This window comes from Antechinus flavipes, chromosome 1, assembly GCF_016432865.1.
Source record: "Antechinus flavipes isolate AdamAnt ecotype Samford, QLD, Australia chromosome 1, AdamAnt_v2, whole genome shotgun sequence".
Taxonomy (NCBI): Eukaryota; Metazoa; Chordata; class Mammalia; order Dasyuromorphia; family Dasyuridae; genus Antechinus; species Antechinus flavipes.
In genome coordinates, this window is record NC_067398.1 from 483,845,637 (window position 1) to 483,866,194 (window position 20,558).

The following is a 20,558-nucleotide window of genomic DNA, read 5'->3' on the forward strand; positions in this document are numbered from 1 at the left end:
GAGCTGGAGATTCCAGTTCCCGGGAACTGGACGCCTTGCCCGGGATTCGAGATGAGGATGCGAGGCTGGAGCATCTGAGGCGGTGGCGCTTTGGCCACCGCCACTACGCAGGGTTGTGCTGCAGTTCGGTGCCCCTTCTCCGCAGGGAAGGCTAAGCCGGGGCTCACTGCCTGCGCTTCACCCCACACCGATCTCCCGCTGCTGCCTTTTCCCACCTGCGCTCCAGCCCTATAGTGTCTAATTGAAATAAACTCCCTTCGTCCCTGCGCCTTCTCATCCATCTCCCTCTCTAGTTCTTTAGTGCATTTTCACCTTTTCCACCTTCGCTTTTCTAAATCCTTTCCCCAGCCACTTTAGCTTTCATCCGGTCCCCTCACTTCCCCTCCCCCTCCACCAAGTTCATTCATTCCTTCTGTGTATACCCGTCACTCAGACCTCCTAGCTTCTTTTTCTCCGATCTCTACTTTCACCCTTTCCCGGCTTCGGCTTCCCCTCTGCATTTTGCGGGGCGGTTTAAAACAGTCCATGGGAGAGTAAGGCCTGGACAGTTCCCTAGTGCTCGGGATCGTTGAGCATCCTGCTCGGCTAATTAGGAGGAGGAAGATGTCTCTGCTTAAGTGGTTGCTGCGGGTCTCCAATCGCTCTTTGCTCGCCTTCATCTTCTTCTTCTGCCTCTCGTCGTCTTGTCTATACTTCATCTATGTGGCTCCAGGAATCGGTAAGCGCTAAGGCATTCCCTCCTTAGACCAGAAGTCATAAATCTGCATACACTCGCACCCAGCAAAATCCAGATAGGGAAGATAATTTGGTTATTACTGGGGTAAGGGTCTTTAGGAAGTAGTTTACTTCAAACTTTGTACCATTGGATATGATATGTGTCACAGTTTTGTTGATTTGAAACTAAGACAATGTCAAGTAAGTAGATTCAGTCTAGATTCAAATAGACACAATTCACTGTGAATGCCTCTGTACCTTTTTTATGTATTCATGATTGTGTTGTACTACTGTACTGTCCAGATTTATCCCATCACCCCAGCTCTGCATAATCTTAGTAATCTTAAAAAAAACCCCTCTAGTTCATTAGTTGTGGAGTAAAATAGATTGAAAAGAGGAATCAGACCCTAAGGAATTGGTTTTTTAGGTAGCTGAGAGTTTTGGAATGTATTTACTGCATTTCCAAAATGAAATCAGATGAAGTATTCCTCTGCTGTATGGATTTAAGGGAGAGTTCCATAATATGTCTTGATCAGTTAACACAGTTACTCCTTGTGGAGATAGTAAATATGTTGCATTTCAGTGATAGATTTTCTCACCTGCTACCTGTTTGGGTGTTTTCAGAAATAGAACAATGTTAAAAATTAGTGAACCATAGATATATTAAAATTTGTATTACAGACTCATGCTTCTTTGCCACTGAATCTAATATACAGAACTGATGGCTTAATGTTTTAAATGATCATTTCCCTAGGATTTTTTTCCTCCACTAGCTTGATTGGTTGACAATCTACCATATTGTTCAAGAGTTGTTTTATTCTAGCATTATGGCTAGGACCTGGGAGAATTTAATGTTTATGGGCATCCATACATAATGTTTTTAAGTAGTTTTGCTGTACTTCTCCAATTGCTGATTTTATTTCTCACTTAAAAGTTTTCTATTTTATCCATCATATGTGTTAAAAACCATCAACTATATAACTTGAATATGTAGATATACATGCATATATATTTGGAAAACTCCTAAATTTACAAGTCGTTGAGGCCTAAAATTTATAGCTTGCCCTCAAATTCAAAACTAGAAATCTAAAAAAACCGTAATTTGCTTGTATGGCGTGATTTTGAAATTTTCAAAGCATTTTACATATACTATCTTAAGCTACAACAAGCCTGGGAGGTAAGTAATATTTATCTTTATTTTTCACATGAGGAAACTGAGGCTAAGTGATTTGCCCAGGATCATACACCTACCAAATAACTGAGGCAAAATTTGAACTCATGTTAACCTGACTCCAGGTGTCTTGAATTGTGGTTAGTTTGAGTGATGAGGGGGAGGGGGAGAAGTAGTCTCAGAAAGCAGGGAGCATTAGCATTCTTGAGAATGGATTTTTTTTTTTTTTTGGTCCTTTGATATTTAGTTTTTTAAGATAGAAAAAATATTGAAATCTGATGTCTAGCAAACCTGAAATTTCGCTGAAGTCTGATGTATCTTAAATTTTTTTGGACATAGTTTGGACATAGCTTGAGTACTATAATTATTTCTCTGAAATGAAGTAAAACATTTATTAAAGTCCTACCATGTGCCAAGTGTTTTATACTGTCTTTATGAAGTATTATTATTATTGTGGCAACTTAGGTAGAGAAAGGTAAAATAACTTGATCGGGGTCACAACTAGGAAGTGTCTGAATTTAGATTTGAACTCGGGTCCTCCTAATTTTAGGCAAAACCAATGCACCCAATCATAATCCATTTTACTTGACTCTAGTCTCAGCTGAGCTAATTCCATTAAATAAAAAATCCTGTGGCACTGACTTCACTAGCAGTAAAAAAAAAAAACAAAAAAAACACAAAACAACAACAAAAAAACTCAATAGAATTAATTATCAATTTATAAGGCAAAAACCATAGTAAGCTTTCTATTCCTAAAGGTCTATCATTTTTTGAGTCTTACAAATCAGTTTCTCAAAATCTATAATAATCTATGCTTTGTGATCTGATTCTTTAAAATCCTTTTTCTAGGGTGTACTTTTTCTTGAGGATGTCTAATTTTTTAAACCTTGAAGAAAAAGTACTTAATTTATAAGCTACAATATTATTCATTTAATAGCATTTTACAACAATCAGATTTTTTGAAAGTAATTTAAGTTCTTTACAAGCCATACAAAAAAAATTAGTGGATTGAACCTAGTCACTTTATTTGGAGGATCATTTATACTCATCTACCTTTTTCTTTGATTAGTAGTTTTAATTACTAATTATTATATTTTTATGTCATATATTACAAATACATTAAAATATTATGGATATGACTTCAAAATTTAATTGTACTGAAAAACATTGTTAAAAAAAGACTCAGCAGTTTATTAATCATCCTTATCTGAGCATGCATTACATGTGTATAATTGTATAATAGAAGATTAATTTATTTACTTCCATAAAAACTCTAATAACCCCAAATTGAAATGATTGAAATGACTTAGGCTTACTATCATTAGAATGTGATATTTGTTCAAAGTCTGGACCGCTTGTATAGTAAGATTATTAGATTTCATTAATTTTATAAAAGCATGGTCTCTTTTAATACGTGTCATCATTTAAAAGCAATCACAAGTGATGTTCTAACTTGTGAATGGATATCATTTTATTCCCCTGAATCATTTGATAAGGTGTAGGACAGTGAACTCAAAATAATTTCCCTGTTCACTAATGGCAATTAGCATGACACTGTTATTTATGCAAGGTTATGTTTAGACTAAAATCTTGTATTAGTGATTTGCCTTTGCAGTAGTAAAAAAAAATCATTCTGATAGTCTACTTACAGGATATGACTTGCATTGTTTGCAATAAAAATATAATTAATGATGGCCTTCAACATTTCTGAAAACTTACTGTTTATATGCTTCATCCCAGTAATGATACTATGTCCCATCAATGATAGCATAGAGATGAAAAGGCAGCTCCTTTCAGCAGCTTTTGGTCAGTTTCCTAGAGCAGTGAGAGGTTGTTCTGGCCCTGAGTCACACAATTAGTAGTCTCAAAGGTGGGCCTGCAAGGATCCAGGTTTTCCTGGTTTACTGATCGTCTTTCTATTCACTGTACAACATGATAGTAGTAGTTAATAGCTAACATTTTATATAGTGCTTTTTATGAGCCAAGCACTGTGCTACATTGATCTTTACAAAAATTCTGGGAGGTAATTGCTATTTTATCCCCATTTTACAGAGGAGAAACCGAGGCAAACTTTGATTAATTTACTTGTCCAGGGTCATACAGATAGTATGCATATGAGATCAGCTATGTACTCAGGTTTTTTCCCAACTTAAGGCCCACTATTCTATCCATTGTGCCACCTTGCTGCTCTGAATTGAAACACTGCCTCTCTGCTAATCAGATATATAGATAATATAAAGGAAAATTGTATGTATATATATTGTTATTGTTATTATAAAAAGAGAGCATCAAAATGTGCTTATGAATTAAACTAATTAAGAACTATTTTTGTCTTCTCCATAGAAGAGATGATACTCAAACTGAGACTTTTTTATTGGGGCAAGTCTTTCTCGGGCTTATACAGGGAACATTTATTATTTTTTATTAAAGTATTTATTAAACACTTCACATACCATGCTCTGTCCTAAGTACTGGAGATACAAATAAGGAGAAGTTCTAAGAAGGAGCTCAAGGAATGTATCAATCTGATGGGAGAAGATAGCACACAAAAAAGAAGCTTAAAAGGGAGAATACTGGAGGATACAAGGTAGGGGGCCCAATGAAGATGATGATGATGGAGTTTCTGCTGGTGGTGCAGATGAAGAGATGGTTGACATTTTGAGAGAGTACAGGGGAGTTTTTTTGTTCTGTTTCCAATCAGAGAGGCAGAAGCAACTGAGGTGACTGATGAGATGTGAGTAGCAAAACTCAAGTGTCTCCAGGATGATGAATTTATCCTCCATGGGGCTTGATGAAGATGATGATGGAGGTGAAACCAAACATCACACCTGGTGTCAAATAAAAGGCTTGTTCAGATTCCATCCTTTCTTTCTAGTCACATCCAAGATTTATGTCTTTTTTTTTAAACCTTTCCAAATGTTATATTGATAGTTTGTATATCACTTATTTCTCAGTGACCATCCTACTCACCAGATCCCTTCCTTATAATAAAAAAGTACAGTTAAAACACATCAGCACATTGGCCATACTTGCCTTATATGTAGGCTACTTGCTCTTTTTACTGCCTGTCCAAGGAAGTCACAAGTTGCATCTCCAACTATCTGGATTTCTACTTTACTTCTTAGACTCAATATATCTCAAACTGGTTATCTTTTCCCCAAACCCTCCTCCTTTATGCCTTTTCCATTACTGTAGAGGGCAATGCTTTCCTCCCTGTCACCTGGGCTCACATCTTTCACTCCTTAGTAAGTTAGTTAGTTAGTTCCTCTAACCTTGCTCCCTTCTTTCCTATTCCATCTCTTGCCAAAGACCTGACAACATCTCTTCAGCATCTCTTATAAATACCTTCTTTTCATCTCCAATACTGCCATCACTCTGGTGCAGGCTTTCATCACCTTCTGCCTGGATTGTTGAAATTGCCTGCTACTGGGTTGTCTTACCCCCATTCTATTCTATTCAGTTGGCAAGATGATTTTTTTTAAAGCAAAGGTATGCGCATTTCACTTTCTTCTTTAAACTCTATTGGCTCCCTATCACTTCCAAGATAAAACATAAAATCAGTTGTTAAATAAATACCATGAATTCAATACATTAGTGCCAGAGGGGGCCCTGCTTGTTTGTAAACTATTTCTGCCTGAAATTTCTTCAGTTCTCTGCTGTGCATATCTCCCCCTCGCCCCCCCCAAAAAAAAAAACTTAATTGAAACTATTTTTTCCTTTTGGGCATCACTATCACTATCCTCTCCCTTCAGCCTCATTGACAAACCCTCTTTTCTATTATAAATCATTAGTCAGGCAAGACAAATGGATACATTGATCATGTCCAGAAAAATTATGTCTCATTCTGTAAGTTTCATCATCAATTCCCTGGAGTTAGTCATTGCCTTAATTGGAGCTGTTAAGTCTTTCACAGTTGTTTTTCTTCATATTGTTGTATTTAATACTGGGTCTGGATCCATTGTTATGTATTATTAATTATTAGTTATTAATTTCCATGAGAAAGGTCCTATAGTCACCAAAATATTTGCAACAGAACTTCTTCTAATAGAAAAGAGCCGGAAACAAAATCCATATGCAGGACTGGGAATAGTTACACAATTGTGATATGTGAGTATAATAAGACATTACTGCTGTCAATCTATGAACATTTTGTGCTGGACACCGAAGTAAGAACTGGGGATACCCCAAGCACCTGGTACATTTGGTAGAGAAGGGAGGGATGAGTTTTTGGAAATCAAACCCTCTGGCAATCAAAGATCACCATAATTTGTTCTTATATCTTTCTTGTCTTCATATACCTTCCCTCTTACTCTTACCCCCATGGAGTCTATGAACCAGTGACAGTGGCTCCCTTACTGTTCCTTGAACCAGCATATATCTCATCTCTCAAGGCTGAATTTTCACTGGCTGTAATCCATTTATCTTGAATGTACTTTCTCTTTTTTTTGGTCATATTTTTGCTTCCTTCAAATCCCATTCAAAACCCTACCTTCCACAGGAAGGTTTGTTTGTTTGTTTGTTTGTTTGTTTGTTTTGATTCTCTTAATTCTAGTGTTTATTTCCACTTGTCTATATATAGCTTGTTTGTACATAGTTGTTTGCATGTTGTATTTATCATTGTACTTTCAACTCCTTAAGAGCAAGGACTGTCTTCTGCATTTTTTTTTGAATTCTTAAACTTAGCAGAGTGCCTGGCACATAGTAGCTATTAAATATTTGATTTATTGACAGATGTATGTTGGGGGAGGGGAGACAATTGCTCCTAGAGAGGCAATTTTTATTATTAATAATAATAAAATATTTAATCTTTTAATTAACAAGAATTTGTTTTCTCTCCCAGCCTCTTCCCCCAATTGATTGGAAAAAGAAAAAAAGTTGTAATAAATGTATAATCAAGTAGAATAAATACCCTTATTGGACACAATAAAAATTTGTCTCATTCTGCATGTTTAGTCAATCATTTCTCTATTAGGAGATGGTGATCATTTTTCATCATTAGTCTCTGGAATCATGGTTGATTATTGCCTTGATAGAATTCTTCAGTCATTTATTTTGTTGACTTTATAATGTTGTTATTGTATAAATTGTTCTTGTAGTGCTCTCTTCATTTTGCATCAGTTCATACAGATTTTTGTAGGTTTCACTGAAACTGTCTTCTTCACCATTTCTTTCAGCACAAATATTCCCCAACTGAAGGCAGTTCCTTACTTTAAAATTGCTTGCTATCACAAAAGAAGAGCTGCTTTAAATATTTTTTGTATGTATTATGTCTTTTCTTCTTTCTTTTAATTTTTTGGGAGTATATGCTTAATAGTAGTATAGTTGGGTCAAATAGTTTGCACAAATGTTGGTGTACTTTTCCAAATTGCTTTTAGATTGTCTGTACTAATTGTTAGCTGCACTGTACTGCATTAGGCATTTCCCATTTTCCTTCCTTACAGGGATAGGTTGAGTGTTTAAAGATTCAGGATATTTGAGGACCCTAGAGCCAATGTTAACCTTTTTCATTTTAAGAAGCATGGATTAGAGAGAAAAGTTCCTAATGCTAAAGGTATTATCATCCCTTCTTGGGACTTCTACTGATACAGATATTCAAGTAGTTAGCTACAAGAGATACTAAAATTCAAAGTAAGGAAAAGAATGGAAAGGAAACCACGATCATTCTTTTTCTTAAAAGATTCTGGATCTTAGTAATTATTATCTAATCATAGGATCCTCAAGAGCCTTCACTTGATTTTCAGTAGAGCATAATTTGATTTAACACTCAATTTACAAGCCTTCTCAGCATGCTATTTCTGATAAAGGTCTCATCTCTCTGGTTCCTTCTCTAGGGAGAGAAGCAGCAAGTTAGGTTCCTTGAGTATATCAACTCTAGTTTAGGGCTCAACTCATATGGTTACTATAGGCATTTTCCTAGAGATCAGTCAAGTAGTGTTTAATAAACACTTAGTACTGGCCTGGTAGGGTGCATTAGACTATAGAGTGAAGGATGTGGGAGATGTGGCAAGGGACCAGTACATAAAGACCTTCAATACTAAATGAAGGAATTTGTACTTGATACTGTCTGTTCTGAGCTAGAAGTGTAGTCCAGTTTATAGTGATGCAAAGCTAGAGAAATGTGAATTAGTTCTTAAAATCAGAAAAATAAAAGTAGAAAATTTTAAAATGGTTTGTTTACTGATTTAAATCTGAAAGGTTTCTTTCTTATAGACAAATGCCCTCATTTTTGTTTTGCTTTTCTCATTTACATGTGATTAAAAACATGCTATTAATATTATGCTGAAATTCAAATAGAATGCTTTAGTAAGGAAAAAATATAACCTTTTTTTAGTTTTTAGTATTGTTGTATTCCATGCTTTGAACTCTTTTTATTTTCATTTTTCTTAATATGTTCCAGTCAGAATTCATGCGTAAATGAATACACTGTCTTTTTGTTTTCAACCTTATGAACTCTAAAATCATACATATTCAAAGCTTTTTAGCATTTTCATTCAGGTTTGATTTTTTTTAAAATAGGAAATCTTAATGTGAATTTCTTAACATTATATTTAATCTTCTTAGTTACCAGCTTTTTCTTCCCTGATTCTCCAATCTATTCCTGGGTTTCTTAATCTAATTTTAAAATCAGTAAGAGTTGCTTTTAATCTTTGACATTAGATTTCTTTTAAGACCGCTGATGTTCTACATAATAGTCTATTTTAAAAAACTAATTAATGCATTTATCATTCATTTATTTTTTAATTTTAATTTTCAGGTTTTTCTTTCTAAATTCTCCCCTCCTCACTGGGAAAGCAAATAATTATGAAGACATGTAAAAACATATTTCCATATTAGCCATGTTACTAGAAAACCCCCCAAGAAAAATAAAGTGAAAAAATATGCTTCATTTTGCACTTGTAGTTTATCAGTTCTCTCTTTGGAAGTGGATAGCATTTTTATGAGTTCTTCAGAAATTATCATGGATCATTTACTTTATCAGTGTTGTTAAGTTTTTCACAGTTGATTATTGTTACAATATTGTTTTTACCTTGTAGATTGTTCTGGTTCTTCTCACTTCACTTTGCATGACTTCATATGAGTCTTCCCAGGTTTTTTTGAAATTATTGTGCTCATCATTTCTTATAGAACAATAGCATTCTGTTACAATCTATACCACTTCTTTAGCCATTCCCCTTTTGATGAGAATCCCCTCACTTTCCTATTCTTTGCCACCATACATATAGGTCTTATTTCTTCTTCTTTTATTTTTTTGTAGTACAGACCTAATAATCTATTGCTGGGTCAAAGGATAGTCCTTTGGGCCTAGTTTCAAATTGTTCTCCGGAATGGAACTCTACCAAGAGTGCACTAGCATATCCATTTTCCCACATTCTCTTCATCATTTATCATTTTTCTTTTCTGTGGTTTAACCAATCTGATAAGAATGAGGTGATAACTCAGAATTGTTTTTAATTTGCATTTCTCTAGTCAGTAGTGATTTAGAGCATTTTTTCATGTGATTATTGATAGCTTTGGTTTTGTCCTCTGAAAATTGTCTGTTCATAATCTTTGACTCTTAATTGGAGAATAGTTTTTATTTTTGCAAATTTGACTCATTTGAGAAATGGGACCTTTATCTCAGGAAATGGTAAAATAAATTGGTCTTAACTAGTTTCTTCCAGACTGCTTTCTAGTTTTCCAAGTATTATTATTTTTTCCTTTTTGGTCAAAGAATGAATTTTTGCCTTCAAAGCTTAGATCTTTGGGTTTATCAAACACTATATTATAATGGTCATTTATTATATATTATGCCTAATCTGTTCCACTAATTAGCCACTCTGTTTCTTATTTAATAGCAGACTGTTTTGATGATTACTGCTTTGTGATATAATTTGAAATCTGGTATTGCTAGGATGCCTTTTTATTTTTTCTTTGATTCTCTTGATATTCTTGATTTTTTGGGGGGGGGATAAATTTTATTTTTTTTTCTAGCTCTATAAAGTGTTTTTGGTAGTTTGATTGGTATGGCAATGAATAACTAAACTAATTTAGATTGAATTATCATTTTTATTTTTACTGGCTTAGTTCTATCTATGAGTAATTAATATTTCTCCATTGTTTAGATCTGACTTTGTGTATGAAAAAAGGTTTTTAGTTGTGCTCTTATAGTTCTGTTTGTGTGTCTTGGCAGATAGACTCCAAAGTGTGTAGTTATTTTAATTAGAAATTCTCTTTCTATCTCTTGCTACTGGGTTTTATTAGTAATATATAGAATGCTAATAATTTAAGTGGATTTCTTTTATAGCCTGCAACTTTGATAAAGATGCCAATTATTATATGATATGAATTTTCATGTGTTAGAGTAGTAGTTTCATACATGTTCAGAATTTGGTAAACTACCATGTTTAAAGTAAGCTAAATTGATATTGTAGTTGTTCAAAAAGGAATTCCTTTTATCTTGGTCAGTTTACATGAGTGGACTTTACAAAATAACCCAGAGAACTGCAATATCGCCTACCTTGAATTTCTCTAAACATTCATTGTCCAGGAATCAGCAAATTGCATTGTGTGTGTGGGGAAGCATTGAATAAATAAGGTATACATAAAATAAACTGAGAGTAGTCTCAGAGAAAAAGCAATAAGAATAAGGAGGACTGAGGCTTCTTGTAAAATGAGAGGAGGTAAAGCTTCAGGGAAGACAAGGTGCTAGAATTCAGAATTGAGGAAGGAAAGCATCCTAACATGGGAGAGAGGTGTTACCTAGGAATAACTTATAAAAATGCAGAGCTGGGGAGATGGAGAGTCATGTTTAAGATGAGCAAAGAGACCTAAATCACTGGATTATAGAATATGTGTGTGTGTGGGGGGGCTGGGAGTAAGGTATAAGAAGAATGGAAAGATAGGAAGGGGAATTTACAAGCTAAGTGCATGCTAGCCCGTAGGAGCTGTAGAGTTTGAGGTAGGAAGAGACTTGGCAATCTTCATCCAAAGGGCAAGGGGGAAGAATATTTCCTATTGATTTGAAATTAGCTTTCTGTGGGTATGGAAATTGAACAAGGATCTACTTAACCCTTCTCTGATGAAATATGAAATTCTATTCTGTATTCTATTTGGCCATTATTGTAATGCCGGAGAAACTGAGGCAGGAGAGAGATTAGAGAGTTTTTAATATTTTTTTGATGGGAGAGTAAGATTGACTGGACAGGACTCTTGTCTCAAATTATCCAGTCAGACAGAGATAAAGATATACTGGGACCAAGGAATCCATGTTGGTCCCAGGGCTGGAGGAGACTGTCATCCCAAAGAATCCAGCATCCAGCATACAGCCACCAGCCACCAGCCTCCAGCCATGAATGGAGGAACCCCAACTTCTTAAATACCTTTTCTCTGAACAAAGGAAGGGGTGAGAAGCGCGGGAAAACTGTCAGGATGGAACTGATAGGATGTCTGAATATACAGAGATAAAGATGTCAGTGAAATATCTTGGAATATTTTAGAGGGATATTGTAAATTCTTGAGGACAGAAAAGAGTCAGGAGGTCTACTCTCTTGTTTATCTTGCTTGGGCTAACAATTTATAACCTTAGAGTAATTTGCCCTCAGTAATGGACCAGAAGGGGGGGGGTGTTTACAACTTAGGGGATTGACACAGAACAGTTAAAGAAACTGAGACAAGGGAAACTAGTGCAGGGAAACCGAGTCAGGAAAGTTAAAGAGAACTGTGGCATAACATTATAATGAATGTGTGTAAAACTTTTCTTAATGATTGGGAGTTTTTTTTTTTTTTTTTTTAAGTATTCGAAGGCAACTTAATAACTCTGTGCCTTTATTCAGGCTGTATGGATTATTCTTAATGCTTTCCTTCCTTCCTTTTACATCTTAGAACTAATTTCCTTCTAAACCCATCTAAAACTTTTCCTGATCCCTTCAGCTGCTAATGTCCCTCACCCAATTACCTTGTATCTTATTGTATATAGTTTTTATCGTTTCCCCACTTGAAGGCAGGAAGTGTTTCCTTTTTGTATTTGTTCTTAAGACAGAAAACAAGTGCTCAGCAAATAGTAGATGTTTAATAAATGATTATTAATTGCAATGTTTCTTGTCTGGCAGGCTATCTCATGGCTTTTAAAGAATTTTAGGTATTCACTTTTCTGCCCTGTCTCTCATTCTAGAACCTGTTAATTATGAGTTCCAAATACTCAAGGGTAGGTTAACCAAGATTTGTGATTTTAAGTTGTAATTATGGACTATGGAAACACTTTTAAACAATAATGAATTAGTTGTTTTCCTTAGATATTATTTTTGTGCTCTTTTTTTTTTGATACTTTCTTATTGAGAAATCTGTCTTTTCAAACAATACTTTGTTTTCTAATAGTTTTTCACTTCAGGGATTAGATCTCTAAGGATGATAATTTAAAGAAGGCTGTTTAATGAACAGGAAATTATTTTTTAACATAGCTAATTGATTTTATATTGGTTTCTAAGGGTATAATATGATAAATTTTTATTCATCTACCACCTCACCATGCACTCTAAAATTTATAATACTGGAAACTATTATAAAACTTTGTCACAAGTAATTACAAGATCATGAGTTCTCGTTGGCTTTTGATTTTGACATCTTGGGGTATTACAAAAAAAAAGCATGATTTTGATATTTAATTCCAAATTTCCATTATCCAGCAGTTTTTCTGCTATATTTGGATGATTTAGTTTTGTTAAAACCTACAGTGCTCAGGGCTTAACAATTTTCTATTTCCTTTATTTCCCACTGTGTTGAATTGAAAACAGCCCCTGGTCTTACTTAGATTAAAAGATCTTAGGTTGATGCTTACTTTGCCCTTAGGAAATCAATTAACTGCTCTTTGCCCCAGTTTTTTACTTTATAAAATAAAGATGATAGAATTCTGTCTTGTAGTATTGTTGCAAAGAAAGCTGTTTGTAAATTTTAAAATATGATGTAAACATGAGGGTTGAAAACAGTATTCTGAAAAACATATCTATATGAATCTGGTAATCAAGGGCAGACTTCTTTTTTTCTATGGTTTATAGAATATATATATATATACATACATATATATATTTGCTACAAACTTTTCTGTACATGTAGGTCTTTTCCCCTTTTAAAATTTTTTTATTTTATTTTAAATACACATTTCTTTATGAATTATGTTAGTAGAGAATAATCAGAACAAAAGGGAAAAACCACGGGAGAGGAAAAAAACAAAAACAAAAAAAGTGAACATTGCATATGTTGATTTACATTCAATCTTTATAATTCTTTTTCTGGATGCAGATGGCATTTTCTGTCCAAAGTTTATTGGGATTGTTTTGGATCACTGAACTATTGAGAGGAACCAAGTCTTTCATAAAAACCACACATTCTTGCTGTTACTGTATATGATGTATTCCTGGTTCTGCTTGTTTGCTCAGCATCAGTTCATGTAAATCTTTCCTGGCCTTTCTATAATCAGCTTGTTCATCATTTTTTATAGAACAATAATATTCCATTATCCATGTGCCACAACTCATTCAGCCATTTTTCAATTGATGGGCATCTACCCATTTTCCAATTCTCTGTTACCACAAAAAGAGCTGCTACAAATATTTTTGCACATGTGTGCCCTTTTCTCTCCTTAATGATTTCCTTAGGATATAGACCCAGTAATGGCACAGGTGGGTTAAAGGGTATGCAAAGTTTTATAGCCCTTTGGGCATAGTTCCAGATCGCTCTTCAGAATGGTTGAATCATTTCACAATTCCACTTTACACAATTTCACAATCAGAAAGATTCATCTCTTTGATTTCAGGCCTGACACGCTATCCACTGTGCTAGTTAGCTGTTTCTTTGCATCAGAAGATTAGATAGCATCCAAAACTTGTTATTTGTGTGACATAGAGTCCCACATTTGAAAGAAATGGGGATGTCTAACCTAGTAAGGACAAAATTTAACAGGATCATGATAGCTCTCTTTATTTGAAAAACTGTCTCATGGGGAAGAATTTAGGGATTATGTTTGGAAATTGCAAGAAATCAAAACAATCTGGGGACTGCTTCAAAACTTAGTGGGGTTCCCCTTCCTTAGAATTCTTCAGTCAGAGGCTCAATGGCCATTTGTCTATTATATTGTAGAGAAGATTTCTGTAGAGTTTCACTTAGGAAGTCCCTTGCAACTTAACCTTCACCAGACTACTTAATCTTTCTGAACCTTAGTTTCCTTTATTTATAAAAAGTTAAACTTGATCTCCAAGGTCTCTCTTAATGATCCTATAACCCTCACCCATTCCCTGAGACAGTAAGTTAACATGGTACTTGATTTAAAAAGGGTAAGATTTTCAGAAGTTCATGTTATAGATTTGATGAAGACAATTTGTGTATGACAACTGGTCATCATTTTGAATTCCTCTGTTGGGGATTTAATCAATCAAGTCTCTATCATTTAGCATCCTAGAATCATCGATTTAGAACTGGAAGCATCTATATAGTCTGTCTACCTTATCCTTTTATTTTATTTTACATATGAGGAAACCAAATAATTATATACATCCACATACATGTTTTTTGAGATATTGGAATGGAGAATGGAGGCTAGACCTGTGATTTTTTTCAGTGTAGTAAACTCCTAAGAGAGGAAATTTCCTCTAGCAATGCAGATCTCCAGCTGTTCTCCCATTTAAAATTTTGAGTTTTCTGGGACACTGAAAAGTTAAGTGTTTTATCCAATGCTACAGAATTATTTTACTACAGAACAGATTTTAATACAAGTTGACCTGACCCCTGGGAAGGCCTTTTAACCCTTCCATCAGGCTACTTATCTCATTTATTAGTATAATAAACATTTGAATTAAATTAAAATTACTTTCCCAAAGTGATTAATATTAGGGTATTGACCACTTTTTCATAATTGCTTTTAGAGGCAGCTCTTTATGAAAGATTAGAAAAGAATAGAAAAATTTTAGTGTTTTATCATATCGCCATAGTACCTCATATAAAAGGTTTTTTTCTGGATTGTAAAGGATTTTTTTTTATTATTGAAAATTTAGACTTAATAGAATATGACTGATGATATTTTCATTTTCAATTGGAACTCTCTGCTGATAACCCAGAAAAGACCCCCAAATTTCCTCTTCTTGTAAAGAATTTTTTCCTATTATGTTCTGTTGCTCTTTATTGACTGTCATCAGATGAACTCCTTTGGCTTTAATATGAACTCATACTGTATCTTCAGTGTTTCATTAGATTAGAAATGTAAAAGATGGATACTACCTTCAAAAATTCTGATTGTAACCCATCCATTCTTTTCCACCCTTGTCCATATGTGTATAAATAAATACCAATGAGTCCATCTTATATAGAAGCCTTTCCCTAGATCTTCTAACATAATTTAAGTATTAGTGCATCTATTATCTATTATCCTTTTATTGCTTCCTTTTCTGGTGATAGATTGGTTTTATGTACTTTTAGGATTCAGTTTATTATTGTTAAAAAGTTACTTACAGATTTGATTTTTTAGATATTGTAGCCACATAACATTGGTGGAGAATATTTATGTAAAATAAATGGGATTTTATTTCAGGGAACAATTCTCTTCATTGAAATGTTTTTGTTATTTATCAAATGTAATTCAACTGACCTCTTTCTTCTGTTCAACTAATAGCCAATAGTTTATCATCTTTCTATGGTGTCTATCCAAGAGTTATGTAATAGCTCTAATTGTCCAACTATATAACATAATCCATTCTTGTGGATAGTTAGACTAAACTCATTTGAGTAATTAAGGCTCACTTGGGAGTTTGATGCAGTCATCACAATAACATTCTTAAATAGGAACACTTTATTTTTCCTACAAAGGATCTTTCTTTCACTTGGATTCTGAATTGAATCTCATCCATGACAATTGTAAATATCTTTGGACATATTTGTTTCCCTGTTTGTCTTAATTGATATGAATAATCTCTTAGTTATTCCTCTTTTGCTTAATTCAGTGAATTAGAATTCTTCTATCCCACTTAGCAGATCAATTTTGGTATCTAGGCCACAATCTCATCTCATCTTGAACTTGTTTAGTAACATAAAAAAGGAATTTCTTGACCTCGTTGTTTCCAAATATTGGTCTTTTGTAAAATGATAGGATTGGAATAAGTGATTTTTAAAGGCCAGTTCTAATCTTTTTTTTTCTTTTGGAAGTTGTTTATCATTTTTATTACTATATCACATTTCTCTCTCCTTCCCTCACCCATTCCCTGAGACAGTAAGCAATCTGCTATAGGTTATGTATGTTTAATCATGCAAACCACGTTACCATATTAGTTATGTGATGAAAGAAGACAACAAAAGGAAAAAAAAATCCTCAGAATCATAGAAAGTGAAAAACAGCATTAATTCAGGTTGCATTCAGACTTCATGAGTTCTTTCTCTGAAGGTAGGTAGCATTTTTTCATCTTGAGGCCTTTCCAATGGTCTTGCTGAGAATAGCTAAGTTATTCACAGTTGATTCACAAGTAATACTATGTTACTGTGTATAATGTTCTCCTGGTTTTTCTTATTTCACTTTGCTTCAATTCATATACATCTTGCCAGGTTTTTCTGAAATCTTTCTGCTCATCATTTTTTTTTTTTAGCACAATATTATTCCATTACACTCATATATCACAGCTTGACATTCCCCTAATGGGCTTATTCCCCTCAATTTCTAAATTGTTTTGCTAAACTCCAAAAGAGTTGCTATAAATATTTATGTACAATTAGATCCTCTCCCCTCTTTTAATCTCTTGAAGACATAGGCCTAATATTAGTGGGTATTGCTGGGTCAAAGGATAGGTTTGGTTTGATATCCCATTGGGCATAGTTCCATTTTGCTCTGCAGGATGGCTAGATCAGTTCACAACTCTACCAACAGTATATTGGTATCCCAATTCTCCTATGTTTCCTCCAAAATTCATTATTTTTCCTTTTCTGTTATATTAGCCAATCCAATAGATGTGAGGTGGTACTTTAGTCACTTTAAAAAAATGTAATTATGGTGGCACAGTAGTTAGAGCACCAGCCCTGAAGCCAGGAGGACCTGCATTCAAATCTGGCTTCAGACTCTTAACACTTCCTGGCTGTGTGACCCTGGTCTCTTAACCTCAATTGCCTCAGCAAAAAAAAAAAAAAAAAATGTAGTTACAATAAAAAATATGATGGTTGGGCTAATTCATTTTTTACCAATTATTAGTATATTAATTTGTTAACATTAATATTTTCAACTTTTGTGATTTTTAAAAGAGCTTGGATGTATGATAAAACCCCAGCAGTCCTAACATTTTATCATTTTATTGTTTAATTTTTGAAGGATATGTGTATGTGTGTGTATGTTCAAATTCATAGTTTCTTTTCTTTAGAATTAGAAGGATTTATGAGTTTGGAGTCAGTCACACATTAAACAAGCTAATTAATCATTTAATATCTATTTTAAAATTAAATAATTATTATCAAAACATTTATTAAATAAATGTCTATTACATAGAATGCATTATTATGTTAAGTACTGGGAGATGCAGTTAATAAAAAAGATAATCCTTGCTTTCAAAGAGCTGACATATGATTCGGGAAGTGAAGAAAATATACAAAAAAGAGGAAGAAAAGTGTGTGTGGGGGAAGATATTTGAGTTAAATGATGTGGGGACATCTTATTTCCTGGAGTTGAAATCAGGTAGCCGATGCAAAGTAGAGTGAGTTAAGCATCCACTTACTTTCCTCCCATAAAGGAAAGCTTTGGGAGACTTTGGTACTCTATCTTTCAGCCCTCCAAACAGAGGGGAGAGGAAGGTGGAGAAGATGTCAATCAAGACTTGAGTTAGCATGCTGGTGGTGAGGTTAGAAGTGATGGACTTAGCCTGGGAGAAACATCTTGTTCCAGGACAGCAGATACAAAGTGAAGTGAATTAATAAAGAAGTTAGAAGCTAATATTTGATTTTAGGAGAACGATTGAAATGCTATAAAGATCTTTTGGAGATAGAATAAAAACATTGCTAGTTTATTTTAGGAATACAATTTTCCTGTATTCTGTAAATTGAATGTATTAGGTGTGGTATTACATAAGTTACTTGTTTCAGCAGAAATTATTTTTAGTTTCACTGAAGAATCTTCTAGCTTTTTTTAGTGATTATTCCTTTTCTTTAGTCTATAGCTTAAAAAAATCCAGAGCTAGAAGAAAAATCTGTTCTTTGTAAGCTCAAATAGCCAGGAAATCCTGCCTGAATAAATAAAATATATTTACTGTTCAGGTTTCTAGAAACATTGTGTCCATGCCTGAGGTAAAACTGGATTGAAGTCAGATTCTTTATTTCCATTTTGAAAGACTGGAAAGCAAATGAAACATATAACTTTATTTCTTTACTAATCATCTTTCGTGGCTGCCCATTTGTTTTAAAGAATATTGTATTTCATTGTACTCTTTCCCATTTGGGTTTTGGGAAATTCAGTTTAATATGTGGAAAAGGGAAGGTTGTTAGCAGGTCTAGCAGAGCAAATTAATATTTTTCTAGCTCCGTGGAGTAGTGGATAGAGTGGTGAACTTTGAATCAGAAATGCCATTGTGAATTCTGCCTTAGACATTTACTAGCAATTTGACTGGGTAAGTCACTTAACATTTCTCAGTCTCAAATTCCTCATCTGCAAAATGGGAATAATAATACCTGCCTCACAAGTTTGTTGTAAAGATCAAATAACATATAAAGTATCTTGCAAATTTAAAGGAATATATATGTGTATACATATACACATACACATATATGTATGTATACATATATATATATATATATATATATATATGCTTTGTGTCATTAATCAACTAGTTTATCTTTATTCTAGCTATAATTTTAATGAATCAAAATAATTCCGGCTATATGCTAGGCATTTTTCTGGGAATTGGGGATTCAAAGACAAAAATGAAACAGTCCCTACCCTCAATTACATTAGGGAAACAACATGCACACATAAACATTATGTGCAAAATATTTTACAGGATTGGGGTAGATATTTGTATGTTTGAAAGAAGCCAGAGCAGGCAGAAGACTTTGGGTTTTAATCCTGATTCTCTCAATGGCTGCCTATATTAAGTGTTTTCAGTTATTTAATTTCTATGAATCTTGTGCAAGTCACTTAACTTCTCTGACTTTTAACTTTTCTGTAAAGTGGAAATAGTGACCTGAAAACACTGGGCCAATTAATTGAGCTAATTATAAAGTACTCTATAAATTGTGAGAAATTTTTAAAGGACTTAACTGGAAGGAATAAGCAATAATTTTAAAATGTTAATTATGCTACATTGAGTCAGAAAACATTTTTCATGCTTTAATTTAATTAAAAATGTGTTAGAAGGAGCAAGTATTCTTAGAATGGTGTGATTTGGGCAACCATTGAGATTGATTGAGATTGTATTTTTTCCATCCCTCATTGATTGAATCAGAACTCATTTGTCAGTCTGACACTATCACTTTATGTTTAAACAACACTAACTAGGTAATTTGTGTAATGTGGAGAGCAATTTTCTAATGTTTTGTTTTTCTTTGTTTTCTTTTTATCAAACTAGATAAAAATCAGTTTAGGTTATAATAGCTAACAAATTGAGAAATTGTTATATTAAATACAATGTTTATAGTATGTTACTTTATGTTTTTCTTGTCTTTATAGTCAACACCTATCTGTTTATGGTACAAGCCCGAGGTATAATGTTGAAAGAAAATGTGAAAACAATAGGACATATGATCAGACTATACACAAATAAAAATGCTACTCTCAATGGTACAGGTAAGAATATTTCCTGCTTAGAATGTTTTGCTTTACATTGATTTCTATTTTTAGAGTAAGCAGTAGTTGAAATCATTAAACTCTAGGTTTACCCCCATCTGAATACTTGTTAAAGATGAAAATATTTTCTTGTATATTTATTTTTGACTTCCTTTGAAATAACTTAATTTTCCCAAACTAGGTATTGTGTGTCATATGCATTTTAGAAGATGAAGGCAAATTTTAGTAAAGTGATGATGTTAAGCACAAAAATATCAATTCTTACAACAAAAATAAAATAAAAGCATTATATGGATAAAATTTTAATTTACCCATTGTTTTAAGAAGGAATTAGCCACATAAAGACAATTTTGTTCATAATTTCAAAGGACTACTGGGTTTCCCTCATGCTTATTCTACAAAAGAATATTGAGTAGAAGTTGGAATGCAATAACTTTCCATAGTCATTATGATCTATAAACCTAAGAAATGAAATTTCATTGAAAATATATATTGAGATTTAAAGTTGTGTAGTATGTAGAATAGCTAGATAATCCTAAGGATTTGTTATATATAGACTTGGTTTCATTCAAAACCATTTTCGCTTTTTCTCTTTCTCTTCTCTATCTCTGTCTCTCTGTTTCTCTGTCTCTGTGTCTCTCTCTCCTCTGTCTCTGTCTCTCTCTTCTGTCTCTGTGTCCTCTGTTTCTCTTTCTCTCTCTTTCTCTGTTTCTGTTTCTTTTTCTCTGTCTCTGTCTCTCTCACACATCAGAGTTAATATCTTGCCCAGGTCATACAGATAGTGTCCAGTGTCTTGAGACTGAATTTGAATTCAGGTCCTCCTGATTCCAGGACTGGTGCTCTATCCACTGTACTACCCAGCTGCCTTTCAATTGAATCTTCATGCAATCACACACACAC

At 33.7% G+C, this 20,558-nt stretch overlaps 1 protein-coding gene across 2 annotated transcripts in view; it reads left to right on the top strand.

The window, feature by feature from the left end:
* Nucleotides 1-603: 603 nt before the first annotated feature.
* The window catches only part of B4GALT6 (beta-1,4-galactosyltransferase 6), a 75,932-nt gene continuing 55,977 nt past the window's right edge, over nt 604-20,558 (top strand). Inside the window, exons 1-2 of one of the 2 annotated variants that reach the window (XM_051970289.1) lie at nt 604-718; nt 19,542-19,658. In XM_051970289.1, coding sequence (XP_051826249.1) covers nt 604-718; nt 19,542-19,658 — 232 coding nt within the window. The remainder of the gene's footprint in view (nt 719-19,541; nt 19,659-20,558) is intronic. The other variant, XM_051970290.1, reaches the window with a different exon arrangement.